This window comes from Musca autumnalis, unplaced genomic scaffold (assembly GCF_047663935.1).
Source record: "Musca autumnalis isolate F117 unplaced genomic scaffold, ASM4766393v1 scaffold_1, whole genome shotgun sequence".
NCBI lineage: Eukaryota > Metazoa > Arthropoda > Insecta > Diptera > Muscidae > Musca > Musca autumnalis.
The window spans coordinates 219,003,787-219,030,932 of record NW_027411644.1 but is presented as its reverse complement, the minus strand read 5'-3'; the positions used below and the strand labels follow the sequence as shown (position 1 = coordinate 219,030,932).

Here is a 27,146-nt window from a genome sequence, read left to right as displayed (position 1 = left end):
CATACCTCTTTTTTAAGACGTCATATACACGCAAGTTTATGTTATGTAAGCGAGGAACAAATCTGTTATAGATATCAACATGTGGGGTACAAATGGCTCCGCATGCTGAACTGTCTCCTTACCCAAACTTATATTTCTCCCTCTTCAACTTCTCAAAGTTATACTCTCCTGTCCTAACAAGCTAACAAGCTGCCTAAAAATATGCTATAAATAAAATGCCTAAATGATAGGCTATAAATAACCAACAAAATATAAATTTTAAAAGAAAATGTTTCAACTTTTGCAGCAAAACGTTTAAAAAGTAAGTGAAACTTTGAAATTTAAAGCTAAATCAAACAACAACAGCTAAAAATATCTTTGCAAAGAAAAGTTACAAATGATGGGAGCAAAAAAAAAACAAGAACAGAACTTTTTTAAAAACAGAAGTAAGCGAAAAAAGTTTTAATTTGTCAAAAAAAAGAAGACTATCACAATGAAGAAAGAAGAGAAGGTAGAGCAATATTTGGGTAAGTGCGTAGAACAAGTTGAAATGAAACCAAGAAAAACATTGTCCCAGCACCTACAAAAAACAAGTTGAAAAACACAGAGACTCAAAAAACCAAGAGCCTAAAGATATTCTACAAAGTTGTGGTTAGCATGTTCAAGAGAAATTTAAAAACTAAAAAAACCCAGATATGATATGGGTATGTAAGTGGAAGCCAGAAAATGGATGGATATCTGCGGTATACGCGTCCACACCAGCACGTCGGCAAACTTGATGACAAATAGCACAAATGATTTCTGTGGTCCTTTGCTGCCACTCTCTCCTGCCTTACGCTCTTTTGTGTCCTGATAACTATATGCAGTGGCGAAAACTGAACTTTGTTGTCATGGTATGTGAACAACGAGGATACAGAGAGATAAAATAAGGAACAATTAATCTTGACAAGATTTTTTTGCATACTATTTACGAGAGGGCCAACGACCAATGGCAAAAATTGTCCCCAAATTTTTCAAACACTTTTTAGCAAAGAAACATAGACAAAAGTAAGTTTGCATCATTATATAAACATCATCAGTTTAGTTTCTTCCAACAAAGTAGAGAAAAAAACACACACAAAACTCAAACAACATTCCACAAAACAACCCACGAAGAATGAACAGTAGCTCTAAAGGAGGATTATGTTAATTAGGTAAAATTTTTTCCGCTTTTTTACTTACTTTGTAAAACAACAACCACCACCAAGCCACCATCATCATCATATCCTGTCATAGTAGTAAAATAAGGACAGCTGATACTTTTAAGATTTTTTGTTGTGTTTTTTTGATTATTTTTTTCTCTATTTCTTTGGTTTTATTTGTTAATTTTTCACTTTTCATCTCTTTACGAACTGTGTCAATTTTGTTGTTGTAGTTTTGTGTAAATCCTTAGAATAAACGAAATTAAGCAAATGGGCGTGAAGCAAGGACTTAATATCTTTGTATATTTTGTTTTGATTAATATTTAATTCCGCGTTTTTCTTTTTCTCTTCTTCTTAGCCGGCATGTTGAGTTTATAAGGCCAATTTACATTTAAATTGTCGTTGGATTTTTTGTTTTTCCTAAATAATTCTTAAAATGTTCGTTGTTGTTATTGTTTTCTCAAACTCTCTTGCTCACTGTTCTGCTGTTTAGTTTCATTAAGCCAGGACGGGATTTGTTGTCATGGATATTAGAATAATGTTTGAGGGATTTGAGGATTTTAAACCACAAAACGAATGAACGATTTTTTTCAATAAATTAATTTGTTTCGGTAGATGAGCATGTAAGGAGCTCAACTTCGTCATAACTTCATATTTTTAGTTATGACGTGATTGTTGCCCACATGGTATCGATGGGGAGTTTTAGAATATTACTTCTAATGGTAAATCCTATCTCTCCACCAAAATTCAGCTATGTGGGAGTTTTTGCTATTTCCCCTATTCCTATTTTGTCTGAGCTACGGTAAAAATCCCGAGGTCCGCATGATAACTATCTGGCCTAACAATGAAAACGCGAATATTTACCATCAAAAATAGATTTATTGCTTTCTTTAATAGTCTCCAGAATGATTTATACACTTTTTAAACGCTTCAACAGCATCTTTTGGCGACGAAAATAGTTGACCACGCCTTTTTTGCTTAATATGCTGGAACCAAATGAAATCATTTGATCTCCAGTCAGGGCTGTACGGCGGATGACTCATTAATTCCACGTTTTGTCCGGTTAAACAGGCGCTGGTTCGAATGGATGTGTGTGAACTATCAATGTCATGATGCAGAATGATTCGTCTTCTCTTGACCGTTTTTCGAATTTCTCAGAAGACTTCAGGCAAGCAAACTACAGTGTACTACTCAGAATTAACCGCTCTATATTTCTCAAGCCGCATAGTAGCCACACGGACACTTTTGCTGAAGAAACAGTCGACCATTTGATTCGACCTGCTACATACATGGACAACTTTCGTTGGATTTGGCTTGCTTTCGAAGACCTAAACGGTCGATTTCCCGTTTTCGGGCTCCAAAGCATATATCGAAGATTCGTCGTTTGTGACGAGGTTATAAACGTCGTTTGAAGTACACACTTATTCACTATTTCTTTGCACCAGTCCACAAGGGCCTCTTTTTGTGCGATTGTCCAATTTTTCTGGATCTAACGAGAAAAATCCATTTTTGGGGCCAGTTGTTCATGCAATATCAAATGATAGTTGGTGGAAGAAATGCCTAAGGATGCCTCTATCCTACGATATATAACACTATCCGTTCACGCATGGCTTAACTTTTTTTCTGGCGCAACGCAGTGTTTGGACGACCCTTACAACCTTCGTGTCTTTGCGAGTGTCGGCCACGATTGAATTCATTAAACCAGTTTTTCATAGTGCAATAGGATGGGCCTTTGTCGGCATACAAAGATTTAATTTGATTGATGCACTCTCTCCGTGATTATCCACGTCGAAAGTTGTAAACAAATTATCGGACGAAAATGTTTACGAGTAAATTCCATTTTTTTGAAAGTGATTTTTTCGAGTCACTGTTAGCAAACTGTCCTGAGTACGTTTAGGATTAAAATTGTCAAACTTTCCAAAAAAAAAAAAAAAAAAATTCAAATGACTCCTGGCAGCACGGGGTGTTGCATAGGCCAGACAGTTTTCGTGCAGCCCTCGTATCCACAAGTTGCTACATGAAGTGAGCGAGAGCACTGTGAAGATAACACCAAATAAGTAGCACTTAGCTAGGGTAGTGTGATGACTTTCTTATGATTTGGTCATATGTTAGATGGTCCCTTTCGATCCACTCGCTCTTCGACTTATGCCTTATAGCTGCGATGACCTTACAACAAAGTAATATGTTCCTAGAATTTAAACCTACTACCCTTCTAAAGGTTGAAGAACATCAGTTGGCTTTATTGGCCTTTTCCTGAATATGGTATGTCCACTTAAGTTTCCTATGCAGAATTACTACAAGGTCGCAAAATGTTTATTGTCTTCTCTAGGAAAACTGGTTCCACGAATGCTCCCACTTTCGTTTTCCTAGTGAATAGGCGTAATTCAGTTGTTTTGGGTCAACATTTGACCTCTCTATGTGCATTTGGGTACACTAGAGTGGTTTAAAAAAACCGATGTCGGATTTTTTTGCAACTTTGAGGCCCAATTGGCACTTGTTAGCATATTCCGATTGTACTCAAACCTTGGCACTTTAAACACTTTAAGGGGGTGTCGCATAAAAAATCCGACATCTCTTTGAGTTAAAACCAGTCTAGGGTACACATTGTCCGTTTAGAATGACAGCTTTGCTCAAATAATAGGTTGCTTGATTTTCGCCATTTATCATGCAACCACAAAATATTTTGTGTTTGTTGGACGGTTGGACAGTTATCGATAATTGGGAATGATCGTCCTTCAAAACTGACAATGTGTACTGCACTTTAAGATCGGTTTCGGTTAGGGATACGCAGTGAAATGCAATAATCGATTTTTCGTTTATTCGGTTTTCGTCTAAAACTTAAAATTTGATTTTCGGGTTAACGATTTTATAAAGGTTATCTAAAAGTCGACTTCCCAGTTTCCATTAACAACCGAAACCATTTATAATCGAATATAATCGACGTCGTTCGTTAGTGGGATCGTGCTGACTACGACTAATGGTCGTCTACGAGTAATAATAGACTACGACTAGTAGTCGACTCCGTCTTTTGAAAGTCGTCTTTTTCTGTTTTGTTACGTCATGTAGCGCGCATCTAATTCTAAAAACAATAAAAGCATTTTTGATGACAAATATTAGCATTTTCATTATTAGACAAGAATTATATATAGTAGCCCTTGTATGTATGTAACATTATATAGGATTATCAAACACACAAAAAAAGGAAAATATTCACGTTGTTATATGAGTTTTAGTGCGAGGTTGTGCGGCAAGAGTTGTGCATATCCTGCATAACTTTGATCGCAGACAGAGGACCTTCTAGAGGTGTTCTGACAGAGGAGCTTCTAAAGACATTCTGAAGGTAGACCTTCTTAAAATCTTCAATAGAAAGAAGGACTTCTAAAAATGTTCTATAGAAGGAAGACCTTCAAAAGTTGTTTTCTAGAAATAATACCTTCTATTCGTCATCTATGGACGGATTACCTTCTTATGGACTTATTTAGTCGTTCTATAGAAAGAAGGTCATTTAATGGATTCAAAATAGAAAGAAGACTTTTTTAAACATTGTCTATAGGCAAAAGATTTTGTAAAAGTTTTCTATTGACGAAAGACAGTCTGAAGGCGTTTTATAAACACAAAACATTTTTTAAACAAAAACCTTTTTAATGTCTTCTATAGACAAAAGACTTTTTAAAGGTGTTCTACAGACAATAAACTTTCTATAGGCCTTCTGTAGGCAGAAGACTTTGTTAATGGTCTTCTATAGACCGAAGACCTTCAATGACGATCTGCAAGCAGAAGAACTCTTCTACACTGGCGGTTTTCTATTTCAGAAGCCGCTTCAAATGTCTTCTATAGATGGAACATCGTAGTATGCAAAAGGGTCTTCTATAGACAGGGTCATCTATAGAAAAAGTCTTCTATGGATAGAAAACATTCTAAAAATAGTCCACATGCGGAAGATAGAATAAATATCTTCTAAATGTCTTGAAAAGTACAATGCCGATATTACTGCCATACAGGAAATACGATGGATTGGGAAAGGCACCACAACAACACCTAAAGGTGACGCAATGTATATTATAGCTGCCATGACGTAAAGAATGAGTTTGGTTGCGGATTTGTAGTTAGTCGGAGGCTAAAACATCTGGTATCCAGCTTTACCCCAGTGAATGAAAGACTTGCTGCAATAACGAATAAAAGCTAAATTCTTCAACATCAGCTTTATTTGCGCTTATGCTCCCACTAAAGAAAAGGACGAACAGACCAAAGATATATTTTACGAGCGCATTAGAAAGAACATATGACCGTTGCCCTGCCCATGACATTAAAATCATTCTAGGCGATTTTAATGCCAAAATTGGAAAGGAGAATATCTGTGGCCCTACAGTCGGGAAATTCAGTCTCGACAGTGAAACATCTGACAACGGTATGAGGCTGATAGACTTTGCAGCTGAAAAAGACATGGTAGTCAGCAGTACCAGATTTAATCATCTCGATATTCATAAGGGCACCTGGCTGTCTCCAGATCAAAGAACAAGTAATCCAATTGACCATGTTGTGATAGATGGAAGACATTCATCGAGCGTGTTGGATGTACGATCGTTCCGATGAGCAAACATTGATTCAGACCACTACCTTGTTGCAGCAAAGGTACGTACTCGTTTAAACGATGCAAATAAAGCATGAACAGACACAACGCGGAAGTTGGACATCGATAGACTGCAAACACAACAGATAGCCACAGCATATTCCACTCAACTAGCCCAATTGCTTAATGAGAGCACTCCTTGTCCCGGTACCATAACAATACAATGGCAAACTATTGCCCACTCCATGCAAACAGCCGCAAAATCCATACTTGGATACCAGAGACCTCCACAAAGGAAATCATGGTATGACCAGGAGTGTCGTGCTGCTACCGAAGAGAAAAATGCGGCATATAGAGCTACCTTACAATCAGTACCCGCTTGCGACGAAAATTCCAATTGTCGCAATCCAAGTAGTCCAGAACTAGTTCTAATCAGTATTAGTACAAATATTGGCCCCTAAGTAATGCGAAGGGAACCAATTGTCACCTTTTTATCCCCAAGTAAACGAGGAGGCGTCAGTTGCGACTTAATTAACTTAACTTAAACGACGAGTTGTATAAATAATTCACATTTACATTTTCTTCATAAATTTAATATAAATGAAGCATCCAATAACAGAAGCTAGTGTTGATGGACTGAATATCTTTGTACATATTGTTCTGGTATAAAAAAAGAATACGAAGGAAATATGCAAATCGCCCTCTTCTTCTCTCTACCCGCTAGCTATTCCAATTGTCGCAATTTAAATAGTCCTATACTAGAGGTAAGTGGTACTAGTTCACAATTGACCCATAAGTAATGCGAAGGGAACCAATTGACACCTATATATCCCCAAGTAAACGACGAAGCGTCAGTTGTGACTATTTCCCACCACTTTTTTTTATAAATAAACTGGTATATGACTGTAAACCTGGAACTAGTACAATACCACCTACACGTAATGCAAACAATTGGTTACCTCCTATGACATCCCCATGTTAAAGTTTACAGTTGATTGCATTGTGAGGGGTCAGAAGTGGAACTAGTTACTGTAACGCTGAGAATCGACGAGTTTGCGATGCCGAACTAGCCCATCGCCCAAGCGGGTAGCAACGTGTAGCGCACGAGAGAGATATCGGGAGAAAAGGAGAGAAGAGAAACGTCTTTTCCGCAAGAAAAAGAGAGAAATGTGAAAACATCGAGATATACAGGAGCCAAAATGAAGTCCGAAAATTCTACCAAAGAGTGAAACATCAAACAGATGGCTTTGGTACAGGCACATCCTCCTGTAGAGACCAGCAAGGTAATCTGGTAACAGATACAGATAGCCTGCTCAGGATATGGAAGGAACATTTCTCCAATCTTCTGGTATCCAATAGTAGCGAAGACGATGATACCACAGATCCAATCCCAGAAGATGGTATAGAATGTATACCGCCCGGCCAAGATGAGGTAAAACAGCAATCAACCGGCTGAAGAATAAGAAAGCAGAAGGAGCCGATGACTTACCGGCCGAGCTGTTTAAAACCGGAGGCGACGCTCTTATAAGGTGTATGCATCAGCTAGTTAGCACCATCTGGCAGGAAGAACGCGTACTCGACGATTGGAACCTGAGCATCCTGTGTCCCGTCCACAAAAAAGGAGATAAGACTGTATGCTCCAACTATAGGGGCATAAGTCTTCTCCCTATTGCCTATAAGATAGAGTCAGGGATATTGTGCGAACGACTAAAGCCAATGGCCAACAAAATAATTGAACCATACCAATGTGGCTTTAGACCTGGCAAGTCCACCATTGACCAGATATTTGCCCTGCGGCAAATCCTGGAAAAGACCCAAGAGATGCAGATCGACACATATCACCTTTTTGTCGATTATAAAGCAGCACTCGACAGTCCCCTCCGATCAAAGGTATTCCATGCAATGTCTGAATTTGGTATGCCCGCAAAGCTCATTCGGCTTTGTAAAATGACTCTAACTGACACAAGATCTTCAGTTAGAATAGGAAAGAACCTCTCCGAAGAATTTTGTACCAAAAGAGGTTTCAGGCAAGGAGACAGCCTTTCGTGTGATATTTTCAACATCCTGCTAGAAAAGGTTATACGAGAGGCAAACGTCAAAAGAAGTCGCACAGTCTTCACCAATAGCCGCATGTTACTTGCTTATGCTGATGATATAGACATCATAGGACGATCAGTAAAAGAAGTAACCGATACCTTTATGAAGGTCGAAGGAGAATCTTCTAAAGTGGGTCTGGCGGTAAACAACGAGAAGACCAAGTTAATGGTGTCGACGCGCCGATGCTTTCATTGAGATCGGACCAACTGTTGAAGTTGGTTCCTATAATTTTGAGGTAGTAAAAGACTTCGTATACCTCGGCACCGCCGTAAACACAACAAACGACATCAGTTGTGAAATAAAAAGAAGAATTTTATTGGCCAACAGATGCTACTTTGGCTTAAGTAAGCACTTTAAAAACAAATCCACAACTCGTCAAACAAAAATAACGCTTTACAAAACACTGATACTACCCGTGCTGATGTATGGTTCCGAAGCCTGGGTGCTAGCGCAAGCAGATAAAGCATTGCTTGGCGTGTTTGAGAGAAAAATTCTTCGAAAGATCTACGGACCGATCTGCGTTGACGGTGAATATGAACGTCGTATGAACCATGAGATGTATCTGCTATACAACGACATCAATATAGTTAAACGTATCGAGATGCAGCGATTGCGTTGGCTAGGCCATATAATAAGAATGAGGGATGATGAACCCGCTAAAAAGGCGTATAAATTCGAGGCACATGGCGGTGCACGCAAAATTGGCAGGCCAAAAAATAGATGGCGCAAACAAATGGATGAAGAGATGACAAGGTGCGGTATTCCAGAAAGCGAAGCAAAAAACAGAGAGAATTGGAGATCTTTTCTCAGTTCGGTCTATGGAACAAATGTTCTGTAATGGGCCAGCTAAGTAAGTAAGTAATACCCTCCACCTATAACGTATAAATATTCTTGATCAGCATCTGTTCGACCGTCCATCTGTTGAAATGAACATACAGCTCGCAATATTTAAAATAGAAAAAAACGTTTTGTCTTATTTCTAAAGTGTTTGGTATTAATAATGGACTACATCGGTCCAGTTTTTGATAAAGTCTCTTTAGAACGGTTCCTCTATATTTTCGGTATTTTCAAGGTTATGGCCTCAATATTTCACAAAAATGGTTGAAATTTGGCATTTAGTCTTCATTGGGGGTTTAAGAATTTCCACCTGAAATATGTCGGTATTGATCGACTTCTTTATATAGGGGCCATAGGAGGGTACCTCCCGATTTTCGGTATTTTGAAGATTTTAGTCTCATTATCACACCGAATTGACTGAAATTGGCATTTTGTCTTCGTTTGGGATATAAAACTTTCCCCCACGTCTTCGTGTAGCCCCCATAGTACCTACCGATATTTTGAAGGTCGTGGTATTTTTAAGGTCGTGGTCTCAATATTAAACTGAAATGACCGAAATTTCACATTAAAACTTCGTTTGGGGTAAACATTTGAAATTTGAAACATCTGAAATTTTTCGGTAAAGATGCCCTCATAGAACCTTACCTCCTGATTTCGGTATTTTGAAGGTTGTGGCCTCAATATCATACCGAATTGGCTGAAATTCGGCATTTAGTCATCATATAGCCATCATATAACGGTACTTCGATGTTTTGAAAGTATTAGCCTCATTATTCAATCGAAATGACTGAAATTTGGTATTTAGTTTTCGTTAGGATAACAAAACATCCCTTGTAAGAAAACCAGACAGTATAGGTCCACGTTCTAGTACAGCCCCAAAAAGTAAGAATACTTTAGACACATTTTTACCGAATTAGTTGTTTAATGGTATTTTATTTTCCCAGAAGAAAGAAACCGCTCTGGGAAAAAGTATCCATATATGTACATATATTCTGGTTTTAGTTTAGCCCCATGAATCAGTATTGCCCAATTTTATGAATTTCAAGGGTTTTGGGTCAACTTTTCCACTTTCAACTTTAGAGGATATAAAAGCTCAATTCCGAAAATTATTAATATTGGTTCATGTTTTCGAAAGAACAACGATGACGACTCCTGAGAGCTCTTTTAAAAGGTTTTGCTAGATTTTTCTTCTGAAGTGGATGTATGTTGGTATTTTGGACGATCATTGGATAGAAAAACTCCATGTTGAAAATTATCAATATAAGGTGATTTTTTTAATTACTCCTCTTTCGAGTTGAGATGTTATGACCTAAGGGGTACGCTGAAAAATTAGGAGTTTACCGAAGTCCAAAACATCTTCCAACCATTATGTTACGTTTCACGGGCGGCTAAGTCCGACCCTGAGGAATATTAGGATTTTGTTTTTGTGGCAGACGAGGGCAAAGCTTGGTAGCAAGTATATACATATATGGAATTCATTTTGATAAATGCAAATACGAAATTATGTTAGTTAATTGAAATCCAAACTTTTCCAATAGTGATTTTCATCGGCTAAGATATGCTTCTCCTCCAAGGAAAAAGTCTGAACGTGCGGGAAGAGAGTAGTACTTCCACAAACCAAAGGAAACTGATTGTTTCCACTTACTTCAATACAGTTCATGGTGAGGGTGTAAAAAGTTCGGCCTTGCCGAAATTAACGCCTTTCATACTTGTTATTACTTACAACCTTTATTATTATTATTGTGAGATAGCTCTCGAAAAATAATTTCTACCTACTATCTCTCGGCAATGCTTTTGAACAACTTTTTACGTTGGTTCCATGGTACCAATGCGCTTTTCCATTAAAAAGAGCAGAATTTTGTTGGATAATTGATATTTTCAGTAAACAACAATTTTGTCCCACAGGGAAGGCATAGGAATTATGACCTTCGTTCATTTCGAGAGGAAATCGCCTATGTCAGCCGGTTAATTTATCTACACAGTCAACACACCATGTTCCTCGAAAGTTGTCAAAACCACACATATCTGACTATGATAAACTAGCAGAGTTTTATAAAAGTTTATGTAAAACTTCTAAGAAAATAACCCGCCATATTTATCTGCTTTGATTTGAACTTTGATATATAATCACTCATTAAAATTTTCTTCACAGTAATTGAAATATAAAGTTATTAAAATCATGTTTAACTTTAATTAAAATGCAATTTCCACAAAAAATATTCTTCGAATTAAAGCCAATAATTAAACGGTTATCTCACTTTCAATATCAATTTATTGGGTGATTGTAAAATTCTTAATTTAATTTCTTTAATATTTCTTTGAATGAGTTCTTGAAGCGACTTTTCACAAGCAAAAAATTTCCATTTTCAGTGAAAATAATATAAACAACTTTTCAACACGATTCTAGTATATTATTTAAAAAAAATCTTCAAATACCACTATGCTGTTTTTTTTTCTTGATAACTGACCAAATATAATAGACTCGAATAACTGGCCGAAAACAGCAGCATGGCGGCTTAATTGTAGAAGTGTACATATTTAAATTAGCCATTTATTCAAGGCATTTAAATTTCTTTCATTAAGTTTTTTGTTTGCCCAAATTCCTCTTGGTATCTGTTTCTTCATTTCTGGTCAGTATGCAGAAGAGAACAGAAAAAAGAAATAAAGTGGTTCGCTTTTTCTGTGGAAATAAATGAAAAAATTTCTTATTTTTATACGCCATGAAGAAGTTCTGCTGTTGTTAATTTAGTAGATTTCACTGCAGGCTTAATGGTTTTAGACGTGTTTTTTGTTTATTTGTTTGCACATCGTTTCATTCCGCATTTTTTCTCATTTGCCACTGGCTTTGAAAATTAAAAATGCAAATTTTTACCGGCTTCTTAGCCTGCCTTTTATAATTTTTCATAATTAAGATTTTTTTCTTCCTAAAGATGTCAATTTTGGAATTTAAAAGTTGTCACAGGAGGGTTGGGTAAATGTAAATATTTAATTTTACCTTAAAGGTAGGTGGTTGTTGGTTGGATACTGGAGGTTTTGGCTTTTTCTAATATTCATTGTCACAGTTGAATGAAAAGATTTGTTTAATTACTTTTTTCGTTTTTTTTTACATAAAATATTAATAAGCATTCCAATTCAATTTTCTTATTAAAAATTATGATTCTGTAAAGATGTTGTGAAAAGCATTAAAAAATTCCGCAAAGGAGGGAGTTTTATAATGAATTCTTGTGCCACATACGGAATATGCCTAATTCCATTTAATCATCTTTAAAAACTCGCAAACCTCTGAATCTAACTTTCTCCAACTATTGACGAGAAAGCTTTAAAAATCGCACAAATAAATCATAATGTATATGGTTTCACGAGGAAAGTCAGGGCAATTTGGCAAATGGGTATAACAAATATTTTTAAATATGATTAAATATTTGAATTGAGAGCCTTCTGTAGGGCTTGTTAATCACAACTGGTTCGCATATTGAATCTCTAAAAAAGAATACACTAAAAATTCTTTCAGATGTTGTTCTAAATTACGGCTAAATTTTACTTACAGTCATCTATGGAGGACAAATATTTTATCCGGTTTCACATATAACATACCTGTAAATGTAAAACAAAAGTAATAAATTAATCAGAAAGAAAACGGTTAAAATAACATAAAGATCAGTAGAAGTAGCAATTTTTGTAGAAAATCAATTGGATTTGTTATAGAAGATCTGCAGATTTTGTATTCAACCACATTAGAACCGAAGAATAGCTTCTTATACACAATGAATAAGACAACCAATTTTTTCTAATAGAAGAAGTACAGTAAGGCGACACATAGTAGAGGCCGTAACGTGTGCAGGAGGTTTTATTGTAGATGAAAAGAAAGTCTTCCTGTGGGAGACAAGATGGTTCTACAAAGGCCGGTAGGACTTTTCATAACTGAAGAAATTGTCATCATATAGGAGGACATTAGATTATTTCACAGAGGTTCAGTAGCTCTATTTAAAGAGGATTATATGGATTGTATAGTTCTTATTTTAAAAGTACGTAATTTTTTAGAGGGATTTTGTAGTAATCAAAGTGGACTTCTCGTAGAAGACCAGTTGCTGTTCTCCTGGAAGATAAGTTTAATATTATTCTTCGGATAGAAGGTTAGTTGATCTTCTCATTTAAGACCAGTTGTGCTTCTCGGGGAAGACTTGTTCGTCTTCTAATTGAAGACCAGTAGGTCTTCTCATAGAAGAGGAGACCACCAGATCTTCTCATTTATGTTGGCTTTCTCCTAGAAGTCCTGGCTCTTTTAGTGAAGATAAGTTGGTTCTCTCAGGGGACTCCACAAGGTCTTCTCATTGAAGACCATTTGGTTTTTATACCCTCAGCATTTATGCTAACGAGAGTATATGGCGAATAACAAAATTCCTTTACAATTCCATTTGAAAAATATTAAAAATTTTTTTTACGAGCACATCTACGATTTTTGGTACAGAGGTAAAGGAAAAAAATCCGGTTTCAAATCTGCTCGCGTTCACGAAATTGGCCAATGCGCGCAAAAGTTATAGCGGTTTTTATTCTCATATAAAGAAAAAATATTTAAAAATATCTTTTTTGTTGTTATGAGAAAATGTATGCATAAATCGTTAACAGCATTCCATATCTATTCGTAGATGTTTAAATAGTTATTAAATTTATTATTATTTTCGCGGAAAGTCAACAAATAATAAAAAATTTTGAAGTTAATCCAAATTATCCTGTCCCAGAATCCGTACAAAACCTCAAAAAATAAATTAAAGAGTATATGCGGAATCTAGACAATGCGTAGAAAAATATGATACCAAATTTATAGAGATTGGGTACATAAATTGCATATTATAGCAACAACAAAAGAGAAAAACTTATTGTTGGAAAATATTGTTGCAAATATTTTTTTGGTTTGATTCTAAAACTTAGAAAAAAATATTTGGGAGTTCTCCAACTATTTTGCTAAAATCCCATAGAATAAAGAATGTATACAGTTAAAACTTCATCAAAACATATGGTTTACCATCGCGAGAGTTTAACTGATTACTGTGATAACTTATAAGGGTAGAAAATTAAGAGTAATATTGAAATTACAATCATTCAATTAATATTATAATTAAAAAGCCTGTTATTCGCGAATTAGTTAAAGTCGGTTGATGCGCATCCGTTTTTGGATACAGCGAATCCATCTCTGTCAAAATTTATGCATATTTCGATGTTTCACTCAGGGGCCATCGTGTGCCACCGGTTGCATCATACACTGCAAAAAACCTTAAAGTTGGTAAAAGTCGCGCAATGTGCATACGATTTTGATGCGCATCCGGTTTCGTCAGCGCCTATCAAAAATACGTCCAAATATACCAATTTTAGTTAGATTCTTCAAGAACCGCAGATGTGCCTCCACATTCTATTTTTGGTGAAAAACCCATATTACACGCGAATCTCTGTAATTTATGACACGCGTTTTCGCAAATATTATAATCGCGTATAAAGGATTCCATTTACGTAAAAAAATTTCAAGAAAATCGCGGTTTAGTACGCGGATTTGTCGAAATAATTTTTTGCTGCTTTTCCTATTTTCAGGGTATCTATATCCGCGGTTTTAGTGGATGGATTCGATCGCGGAAGGTCTCATTACATCCGTCGCGTAAAAAAACTAAATTCACGCGGGGTACAATGGAAAGTGAATGGCACTTGTAAATTTTAAACGCAAAAAATAGGTTTTTTTAAAAAAAATCACGCATAAAATATTGTCATTTAGACTCTAATTACTAGGATGCTGTAAGGAGCACACTCATGAGATATGCATTAAACGACGTAGAATCACGAGTTTTATAATCCTAATGTGAGTTTTGAATATTATCTTGTTGCGCGTCCGAATTATTAAAACAATTCAAAAAACCCCGAAATTCCGGCTTCAAAACGTCAGCATCAATTTTAGGTGGATGCAGTGGATATATCGAAAAATGATACACTAGTATCATATTGCCCATGAAGTATTCTTTGAGTATTTCTTTGGGCATATGTCTATAAAATGTAAGGTTAAGCCTAAAATCGGAGGGGAGCATAGAAAAACTTGTTGGCTTCAACCCATTTTTACCTATTTTTCTACATTGATGCCAACACTGTTTCCACGTAAATCAATTTTAATGGTCGACCTTATGGGATTCCTCCTAAAACACTTCAGTTTAAAGAATGTATATCATACTATATAGAATATGTTAACAGTTCGCGAATTCTGTAAGGGTGAAACTCGGATTCATCGATTGTAAAAAATTTTTGTTTTTCGCCATATACATTTTCATACGAGCAAAATGGGTCTAATGGAAATAATGGTTTTAGACCCCAAGTATATTTGGAACAAATCCGTTTCAGACAATTTGGGTTCGATTTAGCCCTGTCCGTCCGTCTGTCTGTTGGCTGCCCGGAGCGCCCGATAACTGGAGGGCCAAGTAAAAATATTCTTTAATAAATCCACGCTTTGAAGGGCCAAGTAAAATATTCTTTAATAAATCCACGCCTTGAAGGACCGAGTAAATATATTCTTTAATAAATCCACGCCTTAAAAGGCCAAGTACAAATATTCTTTCATAAATCCACGCCTTTAAAGGCCATGTAAAAAAATTCTTTTATAAATCCTTCAATAATAATTCCTTCAAGGCCACACATAGATGACGTTCCAATATGGACTTTATCGGTCTACTTCTTCAGGTACCTCCCACACAAAATTTCGGATAAGTTCAGTTTAATACCACCTCTCCAATCGCTTTGATTTTTGTTGCAACAACTTGTATTCGTTGCCCTCATTACGGCGGTAAAAGTTCTTTCAGGGGAAATCCATACTTCGTGAGAAAATAGCCCATAAGGTGTTAAAAACCTCCACTCCCACTCCTTCGGTTACCTCCCACACAAAAGTTAAAAAATATTTGGAAAAATTGTGCGCACGATAGCTCATAGGAAGACTAACCGATTTGGTCCATACTTTGCACATCGTGAAATTTCTACCAGACATAAATGAGGTTCTAATATGGACTCTATCGATCCACTCCTTCGGGTACCTCCTACACAAAATTTCTGATAATTTCAGTTTAAGACCTGCTCCAGCCGAAGGCTTAAAAAGTCCTACAGCATCATGTGTAGTGGGCGGAGCACAATCTCAAACGTATCATCTTCGATCCAAAATTTGGCCTCCGTAACATTTTGTCTAAATTTAGTTTAAGTTCGAAGAAAGATTATATTGGTCCGCCTATTCCGGTACCTCCCCTCAAAAGTCCAAAAAACATCACAATCTTGGGATTATCTCCATATTTAGTTTAACTTCGTGTAAGTCCACGCTTCGTGGCATAGTGGTGGAAAAACCAAGTTATACAATGACCAACTGAAATGACTGGAGGACGCGCTATCTATCGAAAAGACATTACTCCCGAAATAAGATCCACTTCCAAAATGGACTATGTCTATCCATTCCTTCAAGTACCTCCTCCGCAATACTCTTGAACTTTAATCCAAAAATATATTTTTGTCGGCCAGTTCATACGTTCAAAAAAGGGCCACAACATCTGAAAACCCCATAATACATAATAATTGGGGAAAAGGATTTTGGTTGAGCATCCGGTATTCGATTCGATATTGTCAATAGATGAAAGTTCCAATTCACACAGGCTGAGGGTATATATCTGTCAGCAAAGCCGACTGATACCATTTTACTTGTTTCATAGAAGATTTTGTTCGTCTTCTGAGAGAAGTCTTCTTCTCATAAAAGAACGCTTGGCCTTCTCATCACTTGGTCTTCTTATAGAAGACCACCTCGTCTTCTTATAGAAGACCACTTCGTCCTCGCATAATACCACTTAGTCTTCTCATAGAACACCAAGCCCTGTATTATCATAGAAAACTTCATCATAGAAAACCTGGTGGTCTTCTCATTGATGACCAATTCGCAATCTTCTTATATGAGACTAACTCTTGTTTTCATAGAACCTCAGTAGGACTTCTTATAGAAACAATTGGAGATCAGTTGGGTTTTCATAGAAGACCAGTTGGTCTTTTCATAGAAGACCAGTTGGTCTTTTCATAGAAGACCACTTCATCTTTTCATAAAAGACCTCATCTCATAGAAGATTAGTTATTCTTCTCATAGAAAACCTGTTTCGGCCATATCGGTACACTACTTCGGGTACCTGCCCCACAAAAGTTCAAAACTTTTCGCTAAAATGGCGCACACGATAACTTTCGAAGGCAGTTACCAATTTGGTCCATCCTTTGCACATAGAAATATTTCTGCGAGGCATAGATAGATAGAATATCAACTATACCGATTCACTAATTCCACACAAAATTTCGGTAAAGTGCAGTTTAAGGTCCGTTCTCGAATCGCTTTGCTTTTTTTTGGCAACAATTTTTATTCGCTGCCCCCATAACGACGGTATACGTTTTTTCAAGGGCAAGACCAGACGTCTGAGAAAAATGCCCGAAATCTGTAAAACCCGCTACGGCCACGATGTGTAGTCGCTGGTGCGTTTGTTCAAATTTTGCGCGTTATCTCCTAAACGGAATAAACGAATTGGTCTAAACATTGGCTGTCGTAATATTTTGTCAAATCTTAGTTTATGTTCCAAAATGGGTCATATCCGTCGACTCCTTCCGGCACCTTCCTAACGAAAGCTCCACATTTTTGTAAGTGCAATTTAAAGTATTTTCCTTTGGAATTTACAGTGAAATAATGTTTTTCGTGGTCAAGTCCATGCTCCCTGATATAATTGTCCAAAAGCTCCAAATTATACGGTGACCAACTGAATTGATGGGAGGGCGCGATAACTATCGAAAGTAATAATTCACAAAATAAGACACGCTTCCAAAATAAGTAATACTTCCGCTTTTGAGCCAAATCCATGTTTTATCAGCAAAAAGGGCAACAAAATTCCAAAAGGTTTTCCACTAAAAAAAATATAAAAGACCAATTGCAAACCTCGCAAAATAATTTTTTGTAGTCGTAAATAAATACGTCGATTTTGCCAAGTGAGATTTCAGTAGTCAAAACTTAAAATAGTGCAAAAATCGTATGTCCTGGTAAGTCCTAAAACTTATATGTATAAAAAGATCTTCAACAGGAATCCTATTAGAAAACCTAATACAGGTCTTCTATAAGAATACATATTAGATATTTTCTAGTACGAGGGCAGTTCGGAAACTTCTTAGCCTAGCACAAAAAGCGCGGTATAAACAGCAAAAAGTTAAGTGTTTTGGAAACTTCCATCTCTGTTATGAACACATGTTAAATTTTGTTTCGATCTGGCAACTCCTTCATATAGAAACAGGTGTTCAAAATAGACGCATCCGCAATTTTTTTACAATGGAAAAATTAGAAATGAGTGCTGTCATTAAATATTTACATAAAAAAGGTTTATCGGGACAAGAAATTCATAATGATATGGTGAATGTGTTATGTGAAAGTGCTCCTTCATGTGCAACAGTAAAAAATTCGGTTGCTGAATTTAAACGTGGTCGTACAAGCATTGAAGATGAACCACGTAGTGGACGTCCAAAAACAGCAACAACAACAGAAATGGTAGCCAAAGTGCATGATATGGTATTAAATGATCGACGAATAAAAGTGCGTGAAATTGCTAATATCATGGGCATCTCAAATGATCGAGTCCATTTAATTTTGCGTGATGAACTACAGATGATGGGTGCCGCATTTGTTAACAGTCGATCAAAAACGCATAAGAATGAACATTTCTCAAGCTTGTTTGGATCGTTTTAAGCGAAATAATATGGGTTTTAAGAGTCGCTTCATAACTGTTGATGAGACATGGATCCACCACTATACTCCAGAGACAAAAGGACAATCCAAACAAAGGACGGAAGCCGGAGGAATTGCCCCAAAGAAGGCAAAAACAATTCAATCGGCTGGTAAGGTTATGGCAACGGTGTTTTGGGACTTCAAAGGTATTTTATTGATTGACTATCTGCAAAAGGGTAAAACAATAAATTCAGAGTACTATTGCAACCTTTTGGATCAATTAAATGTACAAATTCGAGAAAAACGTCCTGGCTTACAACACAACAAAATAATTTTTCATCAGGACAACGCGCCAGCGCACAAGAGTGTTTTAACAATGGCTAAAATCAACGAATTAAAGTACGAGTTGCTTGACCACCCACCTTATTCCCCTGATTTAGCTCCCAGGGACTTTTACTTGTTCCCAAATCTAAAAAGATTCCTTGCTGGAAAGCGTTTTACCTCAAATGAAGATGCAATTACAGTTGTAAACCACTATTTTGAAGACCTTGAGGAAAACTATTTGAATCAAGGGATAGACTTGCTAGAAAAGCGTTGGACTAAGCGTATTGAAGTTTCAGGAGATTATATTGAAAAATAAAAATATTTTTGAAAAACTAACTATTCTCTTTCATTGATAGGCTAAGAAGTTTCCGAACCGCCCTCGTAGAAGATCTCCTACAGATTTTCCATAAAAATATATACTACAGGTCTTCTCCAAGACGACGTAACGCACGCTTCTACAGGTCTTTCATAGGAAGATCTACAACAGGCCTTCTATTTTGAATATTTCTTAGTTTATTCGGAACTAAATAAAAACGAATGCGCAACTAGAAAAACTCAGAGAAAATGTTTACTAACAAACAATTGTTAAACAATAGTTTTTTTATTTCATCGAGAAATCACAAATCATTAGATTTGTTTTTTAGTATTGTCTCATAATACTGGACTGAAAAAGCGATATGAACAAATTGGATTCCCAATGCAGAAATTGCATTCAAAAAATTGCATAGGTTTTATATCCGTAACATGCAGGTTGATTGCAATTTGAGTCCTTCAATGAAATCACAGCAGCAGCAGCACACATTAAAACAATATTTTTTTGTCATTTTGAAGCTAACACGACGCTCACACATATCCCAATTAAATTTCAATATTTTGTATAAAATATTTGATATCTGCTAATACGCATAACAAAAGCAACAACATTAAATTAAAACAGCAACAAAATGGCATAGAAGTGATATTAAAAACAATTTTTTGTACAGTTTTTAGATTTAAACTAACGAGGACACAATGTCCAATCAAAATTCCTCCGCAGTTGGTTTTTGTTGCGCACCACACGTTGTGTTAATTATCATTCACAATAATTGTATTGAAATGTGTGTTGACTTGATGGTGTTGTTATACAAAAATTTAATGACAATGTAGGCCAAGGCTTATACACGCATTGTTAATTGAACCAACAAACAATGGGAATGAAAATGATGATGATGCTGATGATATGAAACAAAATATTTAAATTTATTAAAAGTAAATGTAATTTTGGTATATAACGAAAATACAATTATTTTTAAATCGTAAAAACAGTTATTTCATACAAATATTGTTGTTTTGTTGGCATTGGTGTGAATGAAAAAAAATTATAAAAATTATGAACACATTTCATTTGTCTACGATTTACCCAAGATATCAGTTACACGACATAAATTGTAATACATATGTATAACAATAAGGGCATATAACACATATTTCGTGGTACTGATATACCAGCAACCACTTCTTTAGTTATGTATTATTAAACAATTTGTAATAATTACGACCAATTTACCTCAAAATATAAAATACAATTTTTTCCGCAGAAAATTTTCTACAATAGCGAAATTAGAACATATTTAGCACCGCTTCGAATAAATATTTGATTTAATCAAAATTCACATATACATACATACAGCCCTTACCACCAACATCAATATAATATGTGCTAAATTATACGGCAGGAGGAGGCATTGTGACTCACAAGAGAGCCCATGTGCTCTAAGTGAGCGTAAATTTGTTATCGCTCACAGCCTGTGTAGATGCTAACACGTTGTGAACAACAACAAATTTACGCTCATTGGGAGCACAAGAGAGACCCAAAAATGTTCTCTGCCTCACTCTGTTATACGGTACACAATAATCTAATAATCATTTTCGTCATTGTTCATTAAATCAAGTAGATGCCTTATAATAACCAATGCTTGGTAATGGATGTATATTAGGGTTATGAATTTTTATAACATCATATCACTGTATCATAGCGTGATCAGTTTCAACATTCGGTGAAAAACCCTCAGCCACAAAATAATTTCAAAATTTGAATTTATCAGAAGTATGGACAATTTTTTGAAGTCACTCAAAGCAGGTATACGAGGGCGGTTCGGAAACTTCTTAGCCTATCAACGAAAGAGAATAGTTAGTTTTTCAAAAATAGTTTTATTTTTCAATATAATCTCCTGAAACTTCAAAACACTTTCTCCAACGCTTTTCTAGCAATTCTATTCCTTGATTAAAATAGTTTTCCTCAAGGTCTTCAAAATAGTGGTTTACAACTGTAATTGCATCTTCATTTGAGGTAAAACGCTTGCCAGCAAGGAATATTTTTAGATTTGGGAACAAGTAAAATTCACTGGGAGGTAAATCAGGAGAATAAGGTGGGTGGTCAAGCAACTCGTACTTTAATTCGTTGATTTTAGCCACTCTTGTGCGCTGGTGCGTTGTCTTGATGAATTTTTTTTTTGTGTTGTAAGCCAGGACGTTTTTCTCGAATTTGTACATTTAATTGATCCAAAAGGTTGCAATAGTACTCTGAATTTATTGTTTTATCCTTTTGCAGATAGTCAATCAATAAAATACCTTTGAAGTCTCAAAAAAACCGTTGTCATAACCTAACCAGCCGATTGAATTGTTTTTGCCTTCTTTGGGGCACTTCCTCCAGCTTCAGTCCACTGTTTGGATTGTTCTTTTGTCTCTGGAGTATAGTGGTGGATCCATGTCTCATCAACAGTTATGAAACGACGCTTAAAATCCATTTTATTTCGCTTAAACAAGCTTGATAAATGTTCATTCTTATGCGTTTTTGATCGACTGTTAACAAATGCGGCACCCATCATCTGTAGTTCATCATGCAAAATTAAATGGACTCGATCATTTGAGATGCCCATGATATTAGCAATTTCACGCACTTTTATTCGTCGATCATTTAATACCATATCATGCACTTTGGCTACAGTTTCTGTTGTTGTTGCTGTTTTTGGACGTCCACTACGTGGTTCATCTTCAATGCTTGTACGACCACGTTTAAATTCAGCAACCGAATTTTTTACTGTTGCATATGAAGGAGCACTTTCACCTAAAGTAAATATTTAATGACAGCAGGCATTTCTAATTTTTCTATTGTAAAAAAATTGCGGATGCGTCTTTTTTGAACACCTGTTTCTATATGAAGGAGTTGCCAGATCGAAAATTTAACATGTGTTCATAACAGAGATGGAAGTTTCCAAAAAACTTAACTTTTTTCTGTTTATACCGCGCTTTTTGTGCTAGGCTAAGAAGTTTCCGAACTGCCCTCGTATTCAGAGAGTTGCTCCAAATATCCATTACTCTGTTATTAGTATTCCCTGCGTGAGCTCCTAATTACAGCGACAAAATGTCATCTGCATTAATTAGGAGTAAGTGGCCTTCGCGCGCACGAGTCACTAACAAATATATTGAAGAGGACAGGCCCTAGTAGTGATCCTTGTGGAACCCCAGCATTGACTGCCCTTTCTGAAGAAAGGTTCAACTTCAACTTTTACCACTAGGAAACTAGTCACTAGCCTACATATATTAAATTCGAAGCCTAGCCTTCTTATTTTATATATGATTGCGTTATGCCAGACGTTGTCGAACTAACAGCGATAGTATTTTCTAGGACCATCAGGGCATGTGACGTTGAATGACCCTGCCTGAAGCCAAACCGACTGTCAGATAGGATTGCTCCATCCTCTAGCTTCTTTCTTATTTCAGAGAGTAAAAATACTCAAATAACTTCCCGAACGCAGATAGTAAGCTAATTTGCCTATAGCTACCGAATAATATCGGGTCCTTACCAGGTTTCAGGAACGGTATATTAATTGTCCTTTTCCATGAAACCGGAAAATGCCCAGGTTTATACAGCGAATGAAGATAATAGCAATATGTTTAAAAGCGGCACCATCAGTCCTCCCTAACACGACGTCACGAATTCCATCAGGTCCTTGCCATTTGATCTTCTTTTTAATACTGCCCCAATAATGGGAGCTTCAAGGAATTTGTTTCGTTGCCATATATTATCCTTACTTATTACGGATCCATCAGCAGAAATGTTTCCTGAAAATGTCACCAGTGGGACGAATCATTAAACATCGGTACATGACTTCTGACAGTATTACTGATAGTAGATGTTAACGATACATCGGCTTGTCCTTGGACAATATCCGCTAACATATAAGCCTTATCGCTAAACATGACTGCCGTGCTGCCATCGTTGTCGATGAAATCCGAGATTTTGGCATAGCGTTTGATACCCGCAGCTGCCTTACCCATCGTTCACCTGGTTTTCACTGAGGAATCTCACCCATTGAACTGACTCGTATTCCGCAATCGCATTTTGAATAACACTATGCAACACTGAAAATGCAAACAACTTCTAGTATGCATTTTTTGAAAGTACATATTTAGACTACAAAAACCCTAGTTGGGTTTTGTTCTATCAGATCCAGTTCGGATTTTATGGTCTCATCTAAACCGGGCTAAAACTACACTTTTTTGTATTTATCAGGTCTTTATCTCAGAATCGAATAGGAATTTGGCCTTGCTGTCTTTAGCAATATCGTAGCCCTAAACTAGTAGAACTTATCTGTTGAACACACCATACAAGAAAAACTTCATTTAGGGCATCAAAATCGATAAAATATAGAAAATTTTACATAATTGCTGAAATTCTGGTCAGTATCGGCTAAACTATTGGGAGTTGAACCAAGTAACCTTTTGCAAAAATCTTCCAAATAAAGTTCTCAACAATTCTTTGGAACATTCTGAAACTCTAAAATGCTTACTTCATGTTGTTTCAGCGGTATTTTGCATCATATATTTTACAACACGTATTTCAAACACAGTTCACACCAACAGTTTTCTCTCGCATTTCGGATTTCACCACATTATTGACTTATTTATTAAATGGTCGTTGAAAAATATACTAAAAACAACGTGATAGAGCCATTTTACAGCAATGACATGTTCTAAAGAGTTGTGTATTACATTCCAGGGAATATTTTTCCATAAGAAAATATTCAGAAAAAATTAACGGTTTTGGAGATACGGTGCGAAATGTATAAAAATTGTGGAATTTTTGCATATAATTTGAAATTTGAGGCAATAAATGTAGTTTTTCGAGTTAATTATTTCTCCAAATATTTTATTCTTGTCCTTATCTACAAATTTGCTTCAGAGACCAGAAGAAGATTCGCATTGGTTTTAGAGATATAGCCCCGAATTTCTTTAAAAACTCAATATTTAACCATGTTTAGATGGGGCCATAAAATCCGAGCTGGATCTGACACAACAAAACCCAACTAGGGTTCCTTGTCGTTTGGGTATGTACTTTCAAAAAATCTTCAGTTCGAATTGTTTGCACAAGATCACCTTAAAAATGTTGCACAGTGTAATTCTATCGGCGTTGCGGATTTCCTCCCTGAGAGTTAAATACCTTTCATGGTTTCGTGTACGGTATTTACACAACATAAACTGCAATACATATAACAATATGTTCACATAACACATATTTTGTGGTATTGATACACCAGCAACCCCTTCTTTAGTTATGTATTATGAAAGTATTTGTAATACCTGCGACTATTTTAGCTCACAGTATAAATGACTTATTTAATTTTTCCATAGAAAATATGTTAAAATATCAAAATTAAAACAATTTAATATATGCTAAATTATACGATACACATTAATCTAATAATCATTTTCATCATTGTTCGTTAAATCAAGTAGATGCCTTGTAATAACCAATGCTTGGTAATGGATGTATATTTGGGTTATGCCTTTTTTACAACCTCATATCCCTGTATCATAGCATGATGAGTTTCTACATAAGATTACATAAAATCTTAATTATGAGGTGATTCGATGAAAAAATCTTACGCACAAAATAATTTTAAAATTTGAATTTATAAGAATTATGGGCAATTTACAGGTATATAATTGAAAATAAACTTTAGTGCCACTAATTTTTCTTTATTTCTGAGAATCATAAAAATTGTGTAAACGCTTGTTTTCAATGATATAATTAAAAAAAACTCAAAATGTTTTCAAAGTGGTTTGTACGTGACCTTTTTCATTATTTGAATGGAATAAACGTTCTTTTAGCTTAAATTTATATTCGTGCAACAGGAAATAATTTTTGAGATTTTTTTTAAATTCATAATTTTTTTCCAAAAAAAATTTTTTAAATCGATTTGTGCGCGGACTTTTTTTCATAGGCAAAAGTTCATTCATCTGTGCTACAGGAAATCATGTTTGAGAAAAAATGCCGAAATGTCATAACCCTAATGTATACATTTTTATGCCAGTTATATTTACGCACATAATTATATTTAAGTATATGTATGTCTTAAAGGCTTAATTAGACATTTATTAAAGGTTTCATGAACCGTATACGATGTCATGATACCTTAAGACACAAAAACAAAATCCGCCCCCTATGGCAAAAGTCTATGTAAAGGTAACTTTACTGGCACTAAAACACAGAGGCAACTGGTTAGAATAATAATAATAATGATGTTAATAATCCATATTAATAAAAATAATTTTCAAGGTACATACATGGTATATTGTTAAAAGGAAAGATTGGGGTTGACAAGGAAAAATTAACAAAGACAACAACAAACACTTTACCTACCGTTAAATACGGGACAGCAATCATATTTCAATTCCAAACTTCAAATGGAATTTCCTAATGCCGTGTTCATACCGGCGGACTATAGGCCCAATGGCAGGTTTCTGAGGCAAAAGTATATTTTTTCAAGTCATATATTTGAATAAAGTAATAACGTGATTAGGTTCTTGACACTTTGGACCACTTAATAAGAAAAACATATCATCCTGACAACGCTTCGTGATCACATACCGGGCTGTCAAAGATGTTACATATATTTTTTTTAATTTTGTATTTTGAGCTGTCATAATTATTTTCTCGATAAATAATAGCTGTTTCTTTTTACGTGATATTACACCAGTCTCTCCAATACAGACCTATCTCGCTTGAGCCAGTCTCTAATAACCCGTACATGGAATATATGGGGGTAGCAGTCAGGTGTGGAACTGCCGAGATAGAGTTGCTGAATGTATACATCCCGCCGAGAAATAGCTGTATCTCAGATTACGTACCTAACATTAGCCCGCTTTTGGAAGGTCATAATCGTCTGGTCCTGGGGGACTTTAATGCGCATCATGAGATGTGGAATTCGGCCCTCGGAAACGACCAGAGAGGTACAACGCTGGCTGAGCAGATTGACAGCTCTACGTTTTGATCGGTCAATGAGGACGCCCAAACGAGAATTAGAGGAAAGTGTCACAGCTCGCCAGACATAACCATCGTGTCACCTGGTCTGACAAATGACGTTACTTGGCAACCCGTCATTTCCCTTGGATCAGACCATCTCCCAATAATTGTCTTCCTTCGCAGACCACCCGATTTCATTACATCTGAACGCCGCACATTCGTCAATCATAAGAAAGCTGATTGGCAGGGTTTAAGAGAGTTCACCAATCACCGCTTCAGAGAACTGCCCAATCCTTCTGATGTTCGGGTAGCGGAACGGACGTTCCGAGACATCATCACTGCTGCAGCCGCGTGCAGAGCGTGATGAGCTTCGTCGAACAAACCCCAATGACCCCAGAGTCAGGGAGCTAACACTGTAAGTTAACAGGCTGGTCGGCCGGCATAAGCGGAACAGGTGGTTAAATCATCTGAAGAGTTGCAACATTGGAGCCGGTATAGGTGAATTGTGGGCAACGGTTACGGTACGTTGACTGACCCGAAGAGGTGCGCAAGTTATTTCAATCGACAGTTTGTCGGGCACTACGAGATTGACAGGGCGAAGAGAAGAGTATTACGTCGCATCAGATCTCTTCCTGCCGAGAAGGAACAACCACAGTTTACAATGGATGATGTTGTCCATGCCATCAAGAACGCTAAATCATCCAAAGCGTTGGGCCCTGATGGAATCTCCATGGTAATGCTGAAGCAGATGGATGAGCCGGGAGTGGAGTATCTCACTAAAGTTCTCAACTTGTCGCTATCCACCCTCATTTTTCCCGAAGTCTGGAAAATGGGCAGGGTGGTCCCAGCAAAAGTGAATTGTACAGGCCGATTTCGCTTTTGTCGCCCGTAGCAAAGACCCTTGAGGCCTATCAGAAATAGCTATCAAGTTGCCGATCTTCAGCAGGGATTCCGTCAGCAGCACAGCACGACAACTGCGCTGCACGCCATTACCACAAATATTTGCCAAGGGCTCAACCAGAGACGGCCGTGCGATAGAACAGTGATGGTGGCGCTTGACTTATCAAACGCCTTTGATACAGTCGGGCGTTTGATAAGACAACCCTCCGTCCAAGCTTGAAACGT

The 27,146-nt window shown here is 36.5% G+C and overlaps 2 protein-coding genes across 2 annotated transcripts in view; one reads left to right on the top strand and one right to left on the bottom strand.

The window, feature by feature from the left end:
• LOC141389141 (uncharacterized) overlaps window positions 1-27,146 on the top strand; it is a 269,444-nt gene that overhangs the window by 16,997 nt on the left and 225,301 nt on the right. The window lies entirely within an intron of this gene.
• Window positions 11,753-27,146, bottom strand: part of timeout (circadian regulator timeout) — a 669,268-nt gene continuing 653,874 nt past the window's right edge. Inside the window, exon 12 of the mRNA XM_073960207.1 lies at window positions 11,753-12,258. Coding sequence (XP_073816308.1) covers window positions 12,212-12,258 — 47 coding nt within the window. The 3' untranslated portion in view covers window positions 11,753-12,211. The remainder of the gene's footprint in view (window positions 12,259-27,146) is intronic.